Source organism: Ascaphus truei, chromosome 12 (genome assembly GCF_040206685.1).
Source record: "Ascaphus truei isolate aAscTru1 chromosome 12, aAscTru1.hap1, whole genome shotgun sequence".
Classification (NCBI taxonomy): domain Eukaryota; kingdom Metazoa; phylum Chordata; class Amphibia; order Anura; family Ascaphidae; genus Ascaphus; species Ascaphus truei.
The window spans coordinates 20,663,135-20,679,809 of record NC_134494.1 but is presented as its reverse complement, the minus strand read 5'-3'; the positions used below and the strand labels follow the sequence as shown (position 1 = coordinate 20,679,809).

The 16,675-nt window shown below is 51.8% G+C and overlaps 1 protein-coding gene across 4 annotated transcripts; it reads right to left on the bottom strand.

Annotated features, from left to right (window-relative positions):
* Positions 1-352: 352 nt before the first annotated feature.
* MRPL23 (mitochondrial ribosomal protein L23) lies at positions 353-9,184 on the bottom strand. Of its 4 annotated transcripts, none has more exons than XM_075566906.1 (5): positions 9,069-9,184; positions 8,568-8,690; positions 3,475-3,584; positions 3,315-3,388; positions 353-1,119 (listed from the first exon to the last, which is right to left on the bottom strand). In XM_075566906.1, exons 1-5 carry the CDS (start codon positions 9,083-9,085, stop codon positions 955-957), a joined length of 489 nt encoding a protein of 162 aa, XP_075423021.1. In that variant the 5' UTR covers positions 9,086-9,184; the 3' UTR covers positions 353-954. The 4 variants fall into 4 exon arrangements, with proteins under 4 accessions (XP_075423021.1, XP_075423022.1, XP_075423023.1 ...); XM_075566907.1 differs by having other exon boundaries at positions 3,475-3,557; XM_075566908.1 differs by having other exon boundaries at positions 9,074-9,147.
* Positions 9,185-16,675: the final 7,491 nt, after the last annotated feature.

The following is a 16,675-nucleotide window of genomic DNA, read 5'->3' as shown; positions in this document are numbered from 1 at the left end:
GTCAGAGCGCAGGCGGGGGGGGGGGTCAGAGCCCTGGCTGCGTGGGGGGAGGGGTCAGAGTGCAGGCTGAGTGGGGGGAGGGGCATCATTAAGTCCCTGTATATAGATAGTGGCTGATGTGACCCGTGATGGTGGGAAAGGATTTAGCGCAACACCTTTTCATTTACGCGCTTACACATTCACTTCTGGAAACATGCTATAAAGAGATTTATATGAAACCTCTCCCCCTTTCTGTTCATAACAGCAATAGGCTAAAGCACAGTACCGCTGCTTTTTTTTAGTCACCAGGACTCATGCATATAAATGTATACACATCACAATATTAGGAAGACAAGAAAGAATATCCGAGTGATCACAATTTAACAGGTTTATTGCTGATCTGCTGCCCACCGGAGACAAGTCACTGCTCAGGGAGCAATCATCTGCAGGATCTGCTGCCCACCGGAGACAAGTCACTGCTCAGGGAGCAATCATCTGCAGGATCTGCAGACCACCGAAGACAAGTCACTGCTCAGGGAGCAATCATCTGCAGGATCTGCTGCCCACCGGAGACAAGTCACTGCTCAGGGAGCAATCATCTGCAGGATCTGCTGCCCACCGGAGACAAGCCACTGCTCAGGGAGCAATAATCTGCAGGATCTGCTGCCCACCCTCCCACCAGCCCGGAAATACTCTGCAGGGCCTTCCAAGAGGGGAGAATTCAATGGAGTGACACGCGATGGCCTTAAAAAGACATTGTTGGGAGCGATAATCTGCAGATCCCACCAGGACAAAAAAGGCTTAAAGGAGCAATGTTCTGCGTTCCCAAATAGCCGGGGGGTTTAAGGTGTTGCTCTGTTCCGCAAGACTGGCGGAGTGGGGTGTAACCCAGTAATGCATTGCTGTGAATGGGTAAAGGGGCGATGCTCTGCAGCACTGGGTCAGATTTCAAATCCTGGATTTTACATCCGGAGGCTAAAGTCCAAACCAGTCGTTCAGGCCGCCCCTGCGCGGATCGCCGCGCTGCCGCTGCTGCTCTTTCTCCATGAATTCCCGCTGAACGTCCTCAAATGAGCCGGGCTCCGGCGTGTCCTCCTTTTCGGGGAACAGGTCTGGGAACTGGAAGGTTTGGCCCTGACCCTGCGGTGAGCGAGACAGAGTCAGAGGGCAGGCCATGTGGGTGGGGGGGGGGAGGGGGGGGGCGTCAGAGCACGGAGGAGAGGGGAACGGCGTCAGAGAGCTGGTATAGAGGGGAAAGGGAGCAGGCTGGCATGGCGGGGGGGGGGAGGGGGAGAAGAGCAGCAGCAGATCAAAGATTGCAGGGGAGCAGCAGCAGAGCGACCTCGTCAGAGTGCAGGGGGGGGGGGAAGCAGAGTGCAGGGGGAGGGGGGGAAGCAGAGTGCAGGGGGAGGGGGGGGAAGCAGAGTGCAGGGGGAGGGGGGGGAAGCAGAGTGCAGGGGGAGGGGGCGGGGAAGCAGAGTGCAGGGGGAGGGGGCGGGGAAGCAGAGTGCAGGGGGAGGGGGCGGGGAAGCAGAGTGCAGGGGGAGGGGGCGGGGAAGCAGAGTGCAGGGGGAGGTGGGGAAGCAGAGTGCAGGGGGAGGGGGGGAAGCAGAGTGCAGGGGGAGGGGGGGAAGCAGAGTGCAGGGGGAGGGGCGGGGAAGCAGAGTGCAGGGGGAGGGAGGGGAAGCAGAGTGCAGGGGGAGGGAGGGGAAGCAGAGTGCAGGGGGAGGGGGCGGGGAAGCAGAGTGCAGGGGGAGGGGGGGGAAGCAGAGTGCAGGGGGAGGGGGGGGAAGCAGAGTGCAGGGGGAGGGGGGGGAAGCAGAGTGCAGGGGGAGGGGGGGAAGCAGAGTGCAGGGGGAGGGGGGGGAAGCAGAGTGCAGGGGGAGGGGGGGGGAAGCAGAGTGCAGGGGGAGGGGGGGGAAGCAGAGTGCAGGGGGAGGGGGGGGAAGCAGAGTGCAGGGGGAGGGGGGGGAAGCAGAGTGCAGGGGGAGGGGGGGGAAGCAGAGTGCAGGGGGAGGGGGGGGAAGCAGAGTGCAGGGGGAGGGGGGGGAAGCAGAGTGCAGGGGGAGGGGGGGAAGCAGAGTGCAGGGGGAGGGGGGGGAAGCAGAGTGCAGGGGGAGGGGGGGAAGCAGAGTGCAGGGGGAGGGGGGGAAGCAGAGTGCAGGGGGAGGGGGGGAAGCAGAGTGCAGGGGGAGGGGGGGAAGCAGAGTGCAGGGGGAGGGGGGGAAGCAGAGTGCAGGGGGAGGGGGGGAAGCAGAGTGCAGGGGGAGGGGGGGAAGCAGAGTGCAGGGGGAGGGGGGGAAGCAGAGTGCAGGGGGAGGGGGGGGGGAAAGCAGAGTGCAGGGGAGGGGGGGGAAGCAGAGTGCAGGGGGAGGGGGGGGAAGCAGAGTGCAGGGGGGGAGGGGGAAGCAGAGTGCAGGGGGAGGGGGGGAAGCAGAGTGCAGGGGGAGGGGGGAAGCAGAGTGCAGGGGGAGGGGGGGAAGCAGAGTGCAGGGGGAGGGGGGGGAAGCAGAGTGCAGGGGGAGGGGGGGAAGCAGAGTGCAGGGGGAGGGGGGGGAAGCAGAGTGCAGGGGGAGGGGGGGAAGCAGAGTGCAGGGGGAGTGTGTGGCTGGGTGCACAGCGTCGGGGGGGGAGGGAGACTGCGTCAGAGCGCAGGCTGTGGGGGGCAGCATCAGAGCAGAGGCTGGGTGCACAGCGTCGGGGGGGGGAAGGAGACTGCGTCAGAGCGCAGGCTGTGGGGGGCAGCATCAGAACAGTGTGTGGCTGGGTGCACAGCGTCGGGGGGGGGGGGAGGGAGACTGCGTCAGAGCGCAGGCTGTGGGGGGCAGCATCAGAGCAGAGGCTGGGTGCATAGTGTCAGGGGGGGGAGACTGCGTCAGAGCGCAGGCTGTGGGGGGCAGCATCAGAGCAGAGGCTGGGTGCATAGTGTCGGGGGTGGGGGGGGAGACTGCGTCAGAGCGCAGGCTGTGGGGGGCAGCATCAGAGCAGAGGCTGGGTGCACAGCGTCGGGGGGGGGGGGGGGAGACTGCGTCAGAGCGCAGGCTGTGGGGGGCAGCATCAGAGCAGAGGCTGGGTGCACAGCGTCGGGGGGGGAGACTGCGTCAGAGCGCAGGCTGTGGGGGGCAGCATCAGAGCAGAGGCTGGGTGCACAGCGTCGGGGGGGGGGGGGGAGACTGCGTCAGAGCGCAGGCTGTGGGGGGCAGCATCAGAACAGTGTGTGGCTGGGTACACAGCGTCGGGGGAGGGAGACTGCGTCAGAGCGCAGGCTGTGGGGGGCAGCATAACAGCGCTGGATTCGGGCTGCGTCAGTCAGCGCCAGAGCTGGGAATACTCACCAGCTGCACATAGGCGACTTTATAATCCGGCCGCTTCACGCGTTGGTTCAAGTGATTTCTTTTTCTGTTGGTACCTAAAGGAAAGGTGCGGGGGGGGCAGTGTTATATATCGGGGTCACCATCGGGGCCCGCCAACCCCAAAGTGCTCCCCCAGACTCACAGTACTGGATGCGGGTCCGCACGGCAGACACAGGGACACTGTATATACGCTGCAGGTAATTCTGGACGTCAAACTTCGTCATCCTGGGCAGAGAAGGAGGGTCAGACTGTCTGGGACAGAACAAGACAATCACAGGCCCAACACCTCGTTCATCAAGCACTGCACAACACCCACGCCCTCACCTGCTGACTTTCTCCGCATGTACTAGATTGTAAGCTCTCCGGGGCAGGGATTTCCTTTCCTATTGCCCGATGCTGTTTCTCGCGCTTATTGTATGGTAATTCCTTATATTGTCTCTTTTGTAAAGCGCACAGTACACTGTGGACACTATATAACTAAAGCTACACATACATACAAACCCCCCCCCCCCAACCTGTGGCACATATAAATAGCCACACTTTATTTGCTACAGTTTGTCAATGTGCGAAAGAGGGGCTTCCAGCCCAGCGACCCCACGGCAGCAGGCTCAATCACATGTACTCTTTACTATATGCAATGATCACATTATCAATAAAGTATATGGATTTATAGATTTATTTGTATATACTTACACAGTCGAAGTGGAATTAAATCCCCCCCCCCCAAATGGTAATTAGCACAGAAATTAAGTACATTAAAGGGTACAACTGCATTTAATAGGTAAATGCCATAAAAAAACAGGTACAATACGTGTTAAATAGATACAGTTGGAGGGTATGAGATAGAGTATATATATATATATATATATATCTCAAAAAGGGACAGCGCGGGCTCCATAGTGTAAATAGTTAAGGTTTATTTAATCACAAGCTAAAATCAGTTCACTCACAGCCTTGAGGTAGGATATGCGCATTATTAAACAAAAACACCCGTCATCTGCAGTATCTCCATCAGTCAGGAGCTGGAGTCTTGTAGCTGCATGCATGTGAGTCTCTTCCTACAGCCGGGTACCTCCGTGATGTGCGTTCACTCAACGGCCCCCCGGCTGAACGGCACACGATTACTTGGTTCCGCAGCACAACAGTTCCCCTCCAATTCAACAGAAGCTCAGTGAGCTGGATGCCTGGTGTTTGCCAATAGCGCCCTTAAGCGTTTCGTCGCAAATATGACTGCGACTTCATGTATATCTCTATTTTTTGGTGTGTGTTCTTGTATAGCGCTGCTAGTTTTTTTACGTAGCGCTTTACAGAGACATTTTGCAGGCACAGGTCCCTGCCCTATGGAGCTTACAATCTATGTTTTTGGTGTCTGAGGCACAGGAAGATAAAGTGACTTGCCCAAGGTCACAAGCAGCCGACACCAGGAATTGAACCAGGTTCAAACTCAGTGCTAGTCAGTGTCTTTACTCACTGAGCCACTCCTCCTCCCAGACTGGTCTAATTATCAGCACCAGACAAAATAGATCCCAAAATAAAGGGTGTTTATTGATCCATAACACACAGGAGCCCATATATATTTTTATATCTAGCACAGACACCCTCTGTAGGATACTTAACACTTAGTATGCAGTGTGTGTGTGTGTGTGTATATCACACATTAAATCACCATTAAATGTACATAGCGCTTCACAGCAGCAAAATACGTGACAATCATATAAATAACAAAAAGGGGAGAAGTGCTTCAGACATGAAAGTAACATTTAGGAAAAGGAGTCCCTGCTCCGAAGAGCTTACAATCTAATTGGTTAAGAACGCACAGAGACAGTAGGAGGGCATTTTGGTAAATGCAGCTGCAAGGGGCCAAGGTTAATGTAAGGGGTGTTAATTATCAGCCATGTAGCTACTCATATGCTTCCTTAAGCAGGTGTGTTTTGAGGTGGGTCTTAAATGTGGATAGAAAGGGTGCTAGCCGGGTAGAGGGGAAGGGCATTCCAGAGGTGCGGGGCAGTCAGTGAGAAAGGTTTAAGGCGGGAGAGAGCTTTAGATACAAAGGGGGTAGAGAGAAGACATCCTTGAGCAGAACGCAAGAGTCGGGATGGTGCATAGCGAGAAATTAGGGCAGAGATGTAAGGAGGGGCAGAAGAGTGTAACGCTTTAAAAGTGAGGAGGAGAATACAGGATTTAATAGGAAGCCAGGAGAGGGATTTCAGTACGGGAGGCGCTGAGACAGATTTCGGAGATAGTAGAGTGATTCTGGCAGCAGCATTTAGGATAGATTGTATGGGAGACAGGAAGGCCGGACAGCAGGAGGTTACAGTAGTCGAGACGGGCGAGAATGAGGGCCTGTGTCAGAGTTTTTGCAGTCGAGCAACAGAGGAAAGGGCGTATCTTTGTAATATTGCAGAGGAAAAAACAAAATTTTTTTGCTACCTTTTGAATGTGAGAAGAGAATGTGAGAGAGGCGTCGAGTGTGACCCCTAGGCAGCGTACTTGGGCTACAGGATGAATTATAGTATTTCCAACAGTAATGTGGAAGGAGGTAGTAGGGCCAGGTTTGGGAGGAAATAGTGTGAGGAGCTGTGTTTTTGCCATGTTGAGTTTAAGGCAGCGGAGGGCCATCAAGGATGATATCGCAGAGAGACATTCAGAAACTTGTCTGTACAGCAGGTGTAAGGTCAGGGGTAGAAAAGTAAATTTGTGCATCATCAGCATAGAGGTGATATTTTAACCCAAGAAATGTGATTAGGTCACCTAGAGAGAGTGTGTAAAGAGAAAAGAGAAGGGGTCCCAGGACAGAGCCCTGGGGTACCCCCACAGAGAGATTCATAGAGGAGGTGTTAGCAGAAGAGACACTGAAAATACGATGGGAAAGGTAAGAGGAAATCCAGGATAGAGCTTTGTTACGAATGCCAAGCGTATGGAGAATATGAAGGAGAAGAGGGTGGTCCACAGTATCAAATGCTGCAGAGGTCAAGTAATGCGAGCAGAGTGTAATGACCTTTGTCTTTGGCAGAATGGAGGTTCTTAGTTATTTTAGTGAGGGCTGTTTCAGTGGAGTGAGCAGTGCGGAAGCCAGATTGTAGAGGGTCTAGGAGAGAATAGGTGTTGAGAAAATGGAGCAAGCGAGAGAATACAAGACGTTCAAGGAGTTTGGAGGCAAAAGGCAGGAGGGAGACAGGTCGATAGTTAGAAAGACAGAGAGGGTCAAGCTTGCTGTTTTTGAGTAATGGTATGACTGTTGCATGTTTGAAGGAAGAGGGAAAGGCACCAGAGTAGAGGGAGGAGTTAAAAATGAGTGTGAGGGTAGGGATTATAGAAGGAGCAAGAGGTTTTAGGAGATGGGAGGGAATGGGGTCAAGAGGGCAAGTGGTAGAGGGAGAAGAGGAGATCAGCAGCGACACATCCTTCTCCGTGACAGTGGATTAAGAGTCAAGGAATGCAGTAGTTACGCCGCGTTTATAGTGCCGGCGACGCGACCGATGACGTCAACCGTCGCCATTAGCGAAAGTTACACTTTAGTTTTATGCGACGTCGCTGGCGACAAGGCAGTGACGTCACAAAGGGGGCGGGCAGCGCTCTCTGATTGGTTTAGAGACAGTCACATGTGGCGACTGTCTCTAAAAAATCAAATTTACCCGGCTTCAAAATTTTTGGTCGCGACGTCGCTTCGTCGCGCTTACTATAAGGGCTTGCGACGGAATCAATGGATTTGTTTTGGAGCGACGTCACCAGGCACTGTAAGCGCAGCCTTAGGCCTCGGACATGGTAATCTTTACAGCGCTGCCGCTCATGCTCTCCTTTTTTTGTGTCCCTGCATGAGCGTCAGCAAGCGCACTTGTGAGCTGGATGGGAGGCGGGACTAGCGCGCCACGTCACGGCGCTGACGTCACGGACTGCCATTGGTTTTTTGGCGGTCACGTGACCGGCTTCCCGCTTCCCTCAGCGGGAAAAATTAAATTTTGGTGTCGGCTGCAATTCAGCGCACCTGCGGAAGCGCCATCTAAAGCCAGCGCTGTCTTTTTCACCATGGCCCTGGCCTTAGGCCTCGGCCAGGCAGGGAACGGGCGCACTGGCTATCGTGCGCCGCGCCCTGCTCGGCCGATTCGGGCCGCCTGGGGGCGCGGTCACGACGTCACGGAGCTGGTTCGCCCTCATTGGGCGAACCGCTCACGTGACGCGCTTGCGAGCGGCAAATTCAAATTTGCTTGCTCTAAGCGCCGAGCGGGCGCAGGCACTTGCTCGCGCTGGCCACACACATTGCCGCAATGTGTTTCATCGCGGCCAGCGTGAGCGCGCCTGCCCGCTCAGCGCCGCTCTGGACGAGGCCTTAGGAAGAGGTGTAGGACGGGAGGAGGATACAGAGGGGATGGCCTGATGTATGGATTCCACCTTTTCCTTGGAATAGTCGGCAATGTCCTGAGGTGAGATGGAGGAAGCAGAGGGTGGTCTGAGTAGGGAGTCAAAGACAGAGAAGAGTCGGCGTGGGTTAGACTTGTGCGTGTTGATTAGTGAGGAAAAGTAGGTTTGTTTAGCTTGAGAGAGGGCAGAATTGAAACAGGATAGCATAAATTTGTAGTGAAGGAAGTCTGCGAGTGTGAGATTTCCTCCAGAGACGTTCAGAGGAACAAGTGCAGAAACGCAACATGCGCGTTTGGGAATTTAGCCAGGGTCTGGGGTTCAAAGGGCGAGAACGGCAGAGAGAAAGCGGGGCATGTAGATAAAGAGGAGGAGGACAGGGCAAAGTTGTAGTTCCTATCCAGGTTGTCAGGGTCTGGAGTAGAGCTGAGAGAGGAGCGTAAAGATGAATCAAAAGCTGGTAGGTTAATAGAGCGCAGGTCTCTGCAGAGATGAGGGGTAGATGGAGGTGGAGAAGGGGAGAAGGGGAGAAGCGAGAGAGAGAGAGCGAAGATGAGGTGATGGTCTGGGAGAGGAAAAGGGGGAAATTGAGAAATCCGAGAGAGGTTTTTAGCGAAAAACAGGTCAAGGTAGTGGCCATCCTTGTGGGTAATCTGGACAGTGTGAGCCTCAAAGTAGGGAAAAGCAAGAGAGGGAAGAATAGCAAGGGTTGGGGCAGATAGAGGAGAGCAGGAGCCCCACACCTCCACTCCTGTCATCAGGGCGCGGAGTGTGGGAGAAAGAAAGGCCACCATAAGAGAGGGCAGCTTCCAGAGTGGAGTCAGACTGAGTGAGCCAAGTCTCAGTTATAGCAAAGAGGATATATGTGTATATACTCACTCCATAGATATACGGAACTGCACTGTGTCCGGGGGCTGTTCTTTTCCGGGTCTCACCAGCGTCATGTTGAAGTTAGTTCTAAATACTCGGAGCTGTGGGTTGCCCAGCTGGTACAGTGGGTACCTGTGGGGGTGACAGCATTAATGTATTGACGCGCTGCTTGCCTCGGGCAGTAAAAGGGTTAATAAACAACACTCTGCAGTCCCCTGGCTGGGAAGAGGTTAATGTAGATAAACTGCAGGCCTCTGGGAAGGAAGGGGTTAATGTAGAGACACTCTGCAGGCCTCTGGGAGGGGTTAATGTAGAGACTCTGCAGGCCTCTGGGAGGGGTTAATGTAGAGATGCTCTGCAGGCCTCTGGGAGGAAGGGGTTAATGTAGAGACACTCTGCAGGCCTCTGGGAGGAAGGGGTTAATGTAGCGATGCTCTGCCGGCCTCTGTGAGGGAAGACGTTAATGGCGCGCCGCTGTGCAGACAGCTAGATGTGGTACTCGGCACTCACATCACCTTCCTCGCCATGTCTCCGCTGTGTCCTGAGCTCCAGCAGCTGTCACATGGGCTGGGGGGGATAGAAAGGCACTTCCGAGTGTGACACGTCAGCGCCACCTGCAGCAGAGGAGGAGTCACTGCAGTCAGAAAGGTGGTTGTCTCTTCCACTGACAAGCACTGGACCAGGGAACCACTGTCAGGGAGAAAGTGGAAACATTATGGATCACATCTCATAGAGGTTAGTTGGTTACACAAGGGGTTAACATTGCCAGTATGTTAATATTGGGTATATAAGCACCGTTTTCCACTGCACAGGAATGGAGTTTAATCTTCCCAAGCAAAGAAGATGTCCCCCTGGATACACACTCCCTATAACATCTCCCCTTCCATGCACTTCTTTAGCCTCTTACTGCACCACTTAGACTGCAAGCTCTTGGGGGCAGGTACTGCATTTCCGTATTATGCACACATACGGATTATTCTTTCCAGAGGCGGGCCGGACGCCATTTTCTCTCCGATGAGGCAATCCAATGCATCCTCTATACGCGGCACGGTATAGTAATCTGGAGTGGTCCTTGTATTCAGCGCGCGATAATCAATGCACATTCTTACCGCTCCCTTTTTCTTCCCCAGGGCACCACTATGGGTGACGCGCAAGGGCTCCGGAATTCGGAGATTACACCAGCCCCCATTCATTCCTGGAGGTGTCGTCTCACATCTTCCAACATCAGCCGAGGGGGGAGGGTGATGTGGACTTTTCCCTGAAAGGGCGAGTATTACGAAGACGGATCCGCTGTTCCACCCCATGGACTTTTCCTCCATCCCATTCTTGAGTGGAGAAAACCTCTGTTACCGACGAGCCATTTCTTTCTTGCAGCCGGTTCTGGAGCAGGACTGCCTTCAAAATTGTACATAGCCGGAGTTAATCTATTCCCCTGGGATTTGCTTGCCCTCGAGGGGCCCATCATTTCGGCACCAGACGGGTGAGCTACCACTGTGCCTCTTCGTATCCACACATCATGGGCAGTCTCATTTCTTTCTTCTACTCCTAGTGTGTCCATTTTCCCTTTCTGTATGCACAACACTCCGGCCTTTACCAGTTGTCCTCCAGGGTAGCTGTCACGGGAGACCAGGCCAAATACACCTTTATATTTAAGGGATCAGTCACAAGGCAAAACAGGCAGTAAAATAAATTGCGGTTTATTCGGACAAGACCTCGGAAACACACAGAAATACAAGAAACAGAGAATATACACACTTACGGGGGTCTGGGGAAGAGATCTACCCTCTCCTAGTTGCAAGGCGCCTGTTCAGCAAAGGCTTACCTTGATAGGACCTTGGTTCTGGGCTCCTGGACCGAAATCCAGCCTGCTGGCTAGGCCTCCCCATGCTTCCATGTGTGAATAGCTCTTTCACAGAAGCAAATGGAGAGAGGCCTGCCAGCAGCTGCTTGTCTTCAGATCTCCAACAGGAAAAAGAGAGAGAGAGAGCTGCTTTTACTGCACGCTCTTATATAGGCTGAATTCCTATCTAAATCATTGAGGAGTGTAATAGCCAATTAAAGCAGGGATTGAAATTACGCATTCCCTGATAGGAGGGATACATTCAAAACTTGCCAATAGAAACCTTGCTTATCAGTTCTGACATCCAGGGCCGTTTTTTCCCTGGCTCCGCGGTGTCTAGTAAAAGAAAGACATCCCAATCTGAACATCCTGCTCACCAAATGGTTTTCCCAACTCTCTGAACTATGGAATCTATGCAAACTAGCTAGCATCTTCCATATGCCTGTGCTTTCTGTATAGAACCTTATACAGTAGTAAACATTAAAACACAATATAAAGTACACTTCCTTACAGAATATACTTTGGGGGACCTTATACTTATAAGGGACATAAATTGGGAGATATGGGCTTGGAAACCCTATCTGAGCTGGGGCATGGAAATGCTAATCCACATGTAATTCACATGCTAATTCAGCCTGCCTTTTGTCACCAACCTGGGTTTAAATCACAGAACAAACACAATGCATTGCAGTTTTAAAACACAGATAACCAATATTTAGACACAAGCTTGCATTCCCCCATCTGCACCTATCATGTGGGGGTTCTAAAACCTTCTCTTCTCTAAGACACCAGCTAAGAATACCTTGCTGGCAGGCAAGACAGGTTAAAATATTCCCCTTTCCCCTCATGTTCCAGAAGCCCCTGCCCTGCAGCTATTTCTCATAAGAGGCCACCCATACAAGGCAATCCACTTACAAGCTGACACAGGCAGTTGCAGGCCCATGAGGCAAAGGGAATACACAGATAATGCATTAACTAGCCCACTGGGCTTACACAGTTAACCCCACATACACAGTTCCTAGTTTATAACCCTATGGGGGACAGTATAAAAGGAGAACAAAATTACAGGCAACACAGTAAGGTACAATATTAGACCCAAGAGCTGACACTCTCAGCCCATACCATATGGTTTCAGGGGCAGCCAGCCGGGCTCCACCTTTGTTAAGGAAGGCCGGCTACGCCGACTGCGACAGTAGCCTCCAGGGGTGGACTATCAACATGACAGTGGTCCCTTCTATGTTTCGCCTGAGTGTCACTGTAACAGGGGAATAATCCCTGTTCAAGTAATGTGCCTTTAATCTAGCAGTGTGGTGGTTAACTGCTGGTAGTCAATTAATAAAACACCACCTGCCTGATTTAGATTGCTTACAAAAGCCTTTCTGTTGAGATAGGAAGTGACTCCTTAGCTCTGAATGAGAGCTGACCTTTGGAGAGACAGAGCAGTGTTCTTGAGACTCCCAGGAGAGACTGACAAGAGAACACACATCCCTGGAGCTGACCGGTCATGAGCTCTGCCCAGCATAGCTGATTGCAAGACACCAAATAAGACTTCTAAACCTGGATGCTGATATTTTCTGTGCACGCACGGGTGCGGTTCCAGGAGAGCAGAGAAGCTTACTCTACAGCAAGAAACAGATAAGACTTTCATTATTAAGAGACTGCTTATATCTGCTTATTTCATGCTATATGTTTTGGGGCTGCGAGACATGCTTGACTAAGGGAGATGTGAATTAATTGCATAGGATTTCACTAGAAATACTCCCAAGTGAATAGAAGCTTTGTTCCCCCCCCTGTGTTTGGATAATTTCCTGATGAAAAGGAAAAGGCACAATAAAGCCTATTATAATTTCACCTTATAAAGTCTCCAATTGTGTACCTCTGTGAACGTCCGTCTACAGTCACTTTTCCAGTTATCCTCTGTTTTAGGACATTTGCACCGGGCGGGCTCCTAACCACGTAATCTCCCCCAGGGGCCCCTCACTCTGAGCCCTGTCTTTTTATCTTCATCTGCTGGTATGCCTTCAAACACAAAGGATGAATGGTCAATGTCCGGCCATAATAGTTTCCACCAATGGTCTGGCACCATTTTCCTAGTTATACAAAAAGTATTGGCATTCATGCCAATTATAGCTCCAGTCTCTTCCTTGCTGCGGACTTCAGGGCATATGGGGGTCACCACCGTCAATGGTCTTTCTACTCTAGTTACTTTCTTGGGAAACGTAAGCTTTACCACTACATACCCTAGATTAGGGTAGCTGGCGTCACGGAGGTCCCCAAGACCAGGCCTTCCAGTGGTTGCAATGGCAGGTGGTTTAGGTCGTGCCAGGGCTTGAAAATTATGGATACTTGTGACCCACCATTGAAGAGGACGTTGCATGTTTGTCCCGCAATCTTCGCTTTCACTCGCGCTGAGGGCCCCAATAGTCCCCGGGGTAAGTGGGAAGTAAAACGATATCTTGTGGGTGCCGTCCTAACGGAGCCTTTCTGCAGTTGTGGCCCAGTATACTCCTTCGCTGGGTCCCTAGGTCGTTACCCGAGGTCAAGCGAGAGCGGATGAACTGCTTCACTACCTGCGGTAGATCCTCTCTTTTTCGGCACTGACTGGCATAGTGTCCTTCCCCGCATCTATAGCAGAAATCCGGCTCTCCAGTTTTGGGATCAGGATTTCTCCATGGATTTCTCCCCCACCTGGCTTTTTTTCCGCTTTATGTGGTGACTACCGTGCTTCTTCCCGCTGTTCCCCTCGTCTATTCACACTAGCCACTTCTTCCATTCACATGGCCATTCACATAGCCCACCTCTTTTGTGGGCTCCCTTGCCTGGCATGTGCTTGGCCGCTCCTCACTTAGTCATCAGGTGTCATGACCCGCGTCGGTCCTTCCTCAGCGGGCCTTGTGCCAGCTGCGTTATCTCCTGATCCCCATTATCTAGCTGCTGCTACACTCTTAGCTGACCGCCCTGCAGCCGGGCGGAGCGCCATCTGTTCTTCCTCATTCCATATTTCGCGTAGTAGCTCTAGAAACTTTGGGGGAGACTCTCCGTTCCCAGAGTTACAGATAGAGGGTCATTATGTCCCCACGTGGTGTCCTCCGGATCAATTGTGCGATCCACCCAATCAGGGGGATACCCTTTTTCCTCACTACCTTCACTAAGGCCACCTCCAGTCTGTGCAAGAACTCTAGTTTCCCACCTTCATGCTGGTACATTCTGTGTAGTAACATTGATAGGGCCTGTGACAGGTTTACATCCCACAGTAACACCCTACATCCCCTGGTCCCTCCCTGCAATGGACACCTTGTACGGGTTGATATCTTCATCACATATACACAATACATGTGCAGTTTTATTATTATAGCATAAAATAATTTTTCCTTGAATTCGGGCCTGACCCGACAGGGGGTCTGCACCAAGTACTCCACTAATACCAGAGTCCAAGCCATCCCGCACGCACCGATGACTTCAAATGGGCCGCTCATGGTGCGGTAGGACAAAATGACGGCAGAGGCGTTATGGGACGACCTTCTTAATGACTTCTGTAACCGTGCCAATGTCTGACCGTACCACTGGGAACCCGTAGTGTGTACCACACTAGGTAAATCAAAATAATTCTCAGCAGCGCCTCCAATGTAACCCCTCTACTTTTAGCTCTCAGACTTGCAACTATCGCTGAGGCCTGAGTCCCTCGTTACTTACTGGGCCACACATGGCTTATGGTCAGACGGCAGGAACAATACAACCACAGTATGGGTAATTCACTTAGTTTACTACACACTTAATAATTCGGGCACCTTCTTGTCTTCAGCAGAGGATCACTACACACTGTACACATATACAACACAATCCCCAAATAACACTGCGCTGGTGTGAGTCAGTGTCAGTGGTGTAGTAGGCACTCAATCCTGGGTATGTTGTCTTATGAAGGTGCCGGCACCCCGTGGGAGCTTGTGTTGTACGGAACCTGTTGCAGGCCTGTTCTTTACAAAAGGTGCTGCGGTACCACTGTGTCTTTATAGACGTTGAGGGTCCCCTCCAGAGGCGCACAATCTCCTTTCCACTCTGGAACTGTAGCTCAGCTCCTGTCACCAGGTGCACTCCCTCTGCATACCTTGGACGGACCTGCTGTGCTCAGGTCCACACAGATCTAATCTACTGTCATAGCTGCCCCCTCTTCAAAGCTCCACTACCCCTTAGTCCCTCCTTCACCAGCCTTTCTACTGGCTCATCATAGTCACATGTCCCTTAGAGAGGCACCTGCTAGGGGGCAGTGTGCATGTGTTGCTTGTTATACACAAGGGGTTACATACCGTTTGCACTATTGTGTGTCATCTCTATTCCTCCGAGATTATACCTACCGACCAGACCGTATGAGCCGATTGTGCCACAGACGTATTCCGCTATATTGTGCCCTTCCCCCTTCTTTTCTTGCCGGTGTGACTTTGCGCTCCCGTTGTGATTTAAAGGACAGAGTTTATCTAGTTGTGTTTTTGTAGAGAGAAAAAAAATTGCTGGAACCCAAATGAATTTCTATTTAAATAATCGTGCTCTAAATGAAGCAGTGGGGAAGAGAAAGCATGCATCACTCTCTCCCAGCATGCATCACTCTCTCCCAGCATGCATCACTCTCTCGGTTAGTATTCTAGCCTCATTCTTTAATCACTACAAGTAGTTTCCTGGTAATCCCTGAAGACAGAGACCCACAAAATAGCCGTGCGTTCATCTGTTCCTTCCATATTAACCTTATGAGTTTCAATCTTTTATGTTGCAGGTGGAAATTGAAAGTGTCTCTGAAAACGAGGAGGTGAGTCTTCCTGATGTCTGTGTATTAGGAAGAGGTGAGAGGTATGTGTCCCTGATGTCCCTTTCCATTGGTAGGATGCTAAAGGTATGTGTCCCTGATGTCTGTGTATTAGGAGGTGAGAGTTATGTGCCCCTGATGTCTCTTTGCATTAGTGGGATGCTAAAGGTATGTGTCCCTGATACAACAAAAACATAAACTGTGCGCAACTATTAATACCTTAGAGATATAGGTCTATGTGTCCCTGATGTTTGCGTATTAGGGGGATGCTAAAAGGTGTGTCCCTGATGTCTGTGTATTAGGAGAGGGCGAGAGGTATGTGTCTCTGATGTCTCTGTATTAGGAGGGCGAGAGGTACTGTATGTGTCCCTGATGTCTGTGTATTAGTGTTAGTATACGAGAACACACGAGTCTCCCCAAAGGCGGCTCCCCATCATGCTTTCCCTTCACTGCTCCTGTCTACAAAGCCAGCCTACAGAGGGTTCATTTCTTGAAGAAAGGACAGACACAGCCTAATAAACTTGGAGATCATATCACCTTCAACCGCCCCCCCCCCCCCCCCCATTGTAGGGTCTGTTTGCTTCAAGCTGCTATCACTTGACCTCAGGACTTTCTTCGATATGACACAGGAGTCTCCCCAAAGGCGGCAGCCAAAGGGTGTCAGTCGTTTGCTGACGTTCACCGATATTAGAGATGCTCTGTTACAATTCCCACAATCCTTTATCTCCAAGGCCGCGTCCATCCTCCGCCTCTATGAGGCAGGCCGTAGAGCGCGCCACCGTGCGTGATGAAGCGCGACTGCGCGGGGGCCATTTCAGAGCAGACAAAATATTTTGTGATGGTCGCGCGACGGCCGGGTCACGGGAGTGGTTCAGCCAATGAGGGCGAACCACTCACATGACATCAGTCTGGCCCCCACCCCCCGGTCGTGCGCATCATCAGAATCTTCATAGGCCGCGGATTGCTCAAGCAGCAGACGCGCCTGACGCCACGCGCTCCCCTACTATTTCCGCGGCCTACCTGTCCATGGAATGTCTAAACTGAATGTATAACCGCTGTTCATTTAATGTACCCCCCACTGTACCTTATGTTTCCACTTACCATTCCTTATAAAGTGCTAGCTCCTTGGGGCAGTGCCCACATTACTTACTCGAACAATGTAAGTTTGTTATTTTCTTGTTTTTATCCTCCAACCCTATTGTACAGCTCTACGGAATATATGGGCGTGTTATAAATAAATGATAATAATTAAAATAATAGCAGGTGAGTGGTATGTGTCCCTGATACCTACGTATTAGGAGGAAGTGAGTGGTATGTGTCCCTGATACCTACGTATTAGGAGGAAGTGAGTGGTATGTATCCCTGATACCTACGTATTAGGAGGAAGTGAGTGGTATGTGTCCCTGATACCTACGTATTAGGAGGAAGTGAGTGGTATGTGTCCCTGATACGTACGTATTAGGAGGAAGTGAGTGGTATGTA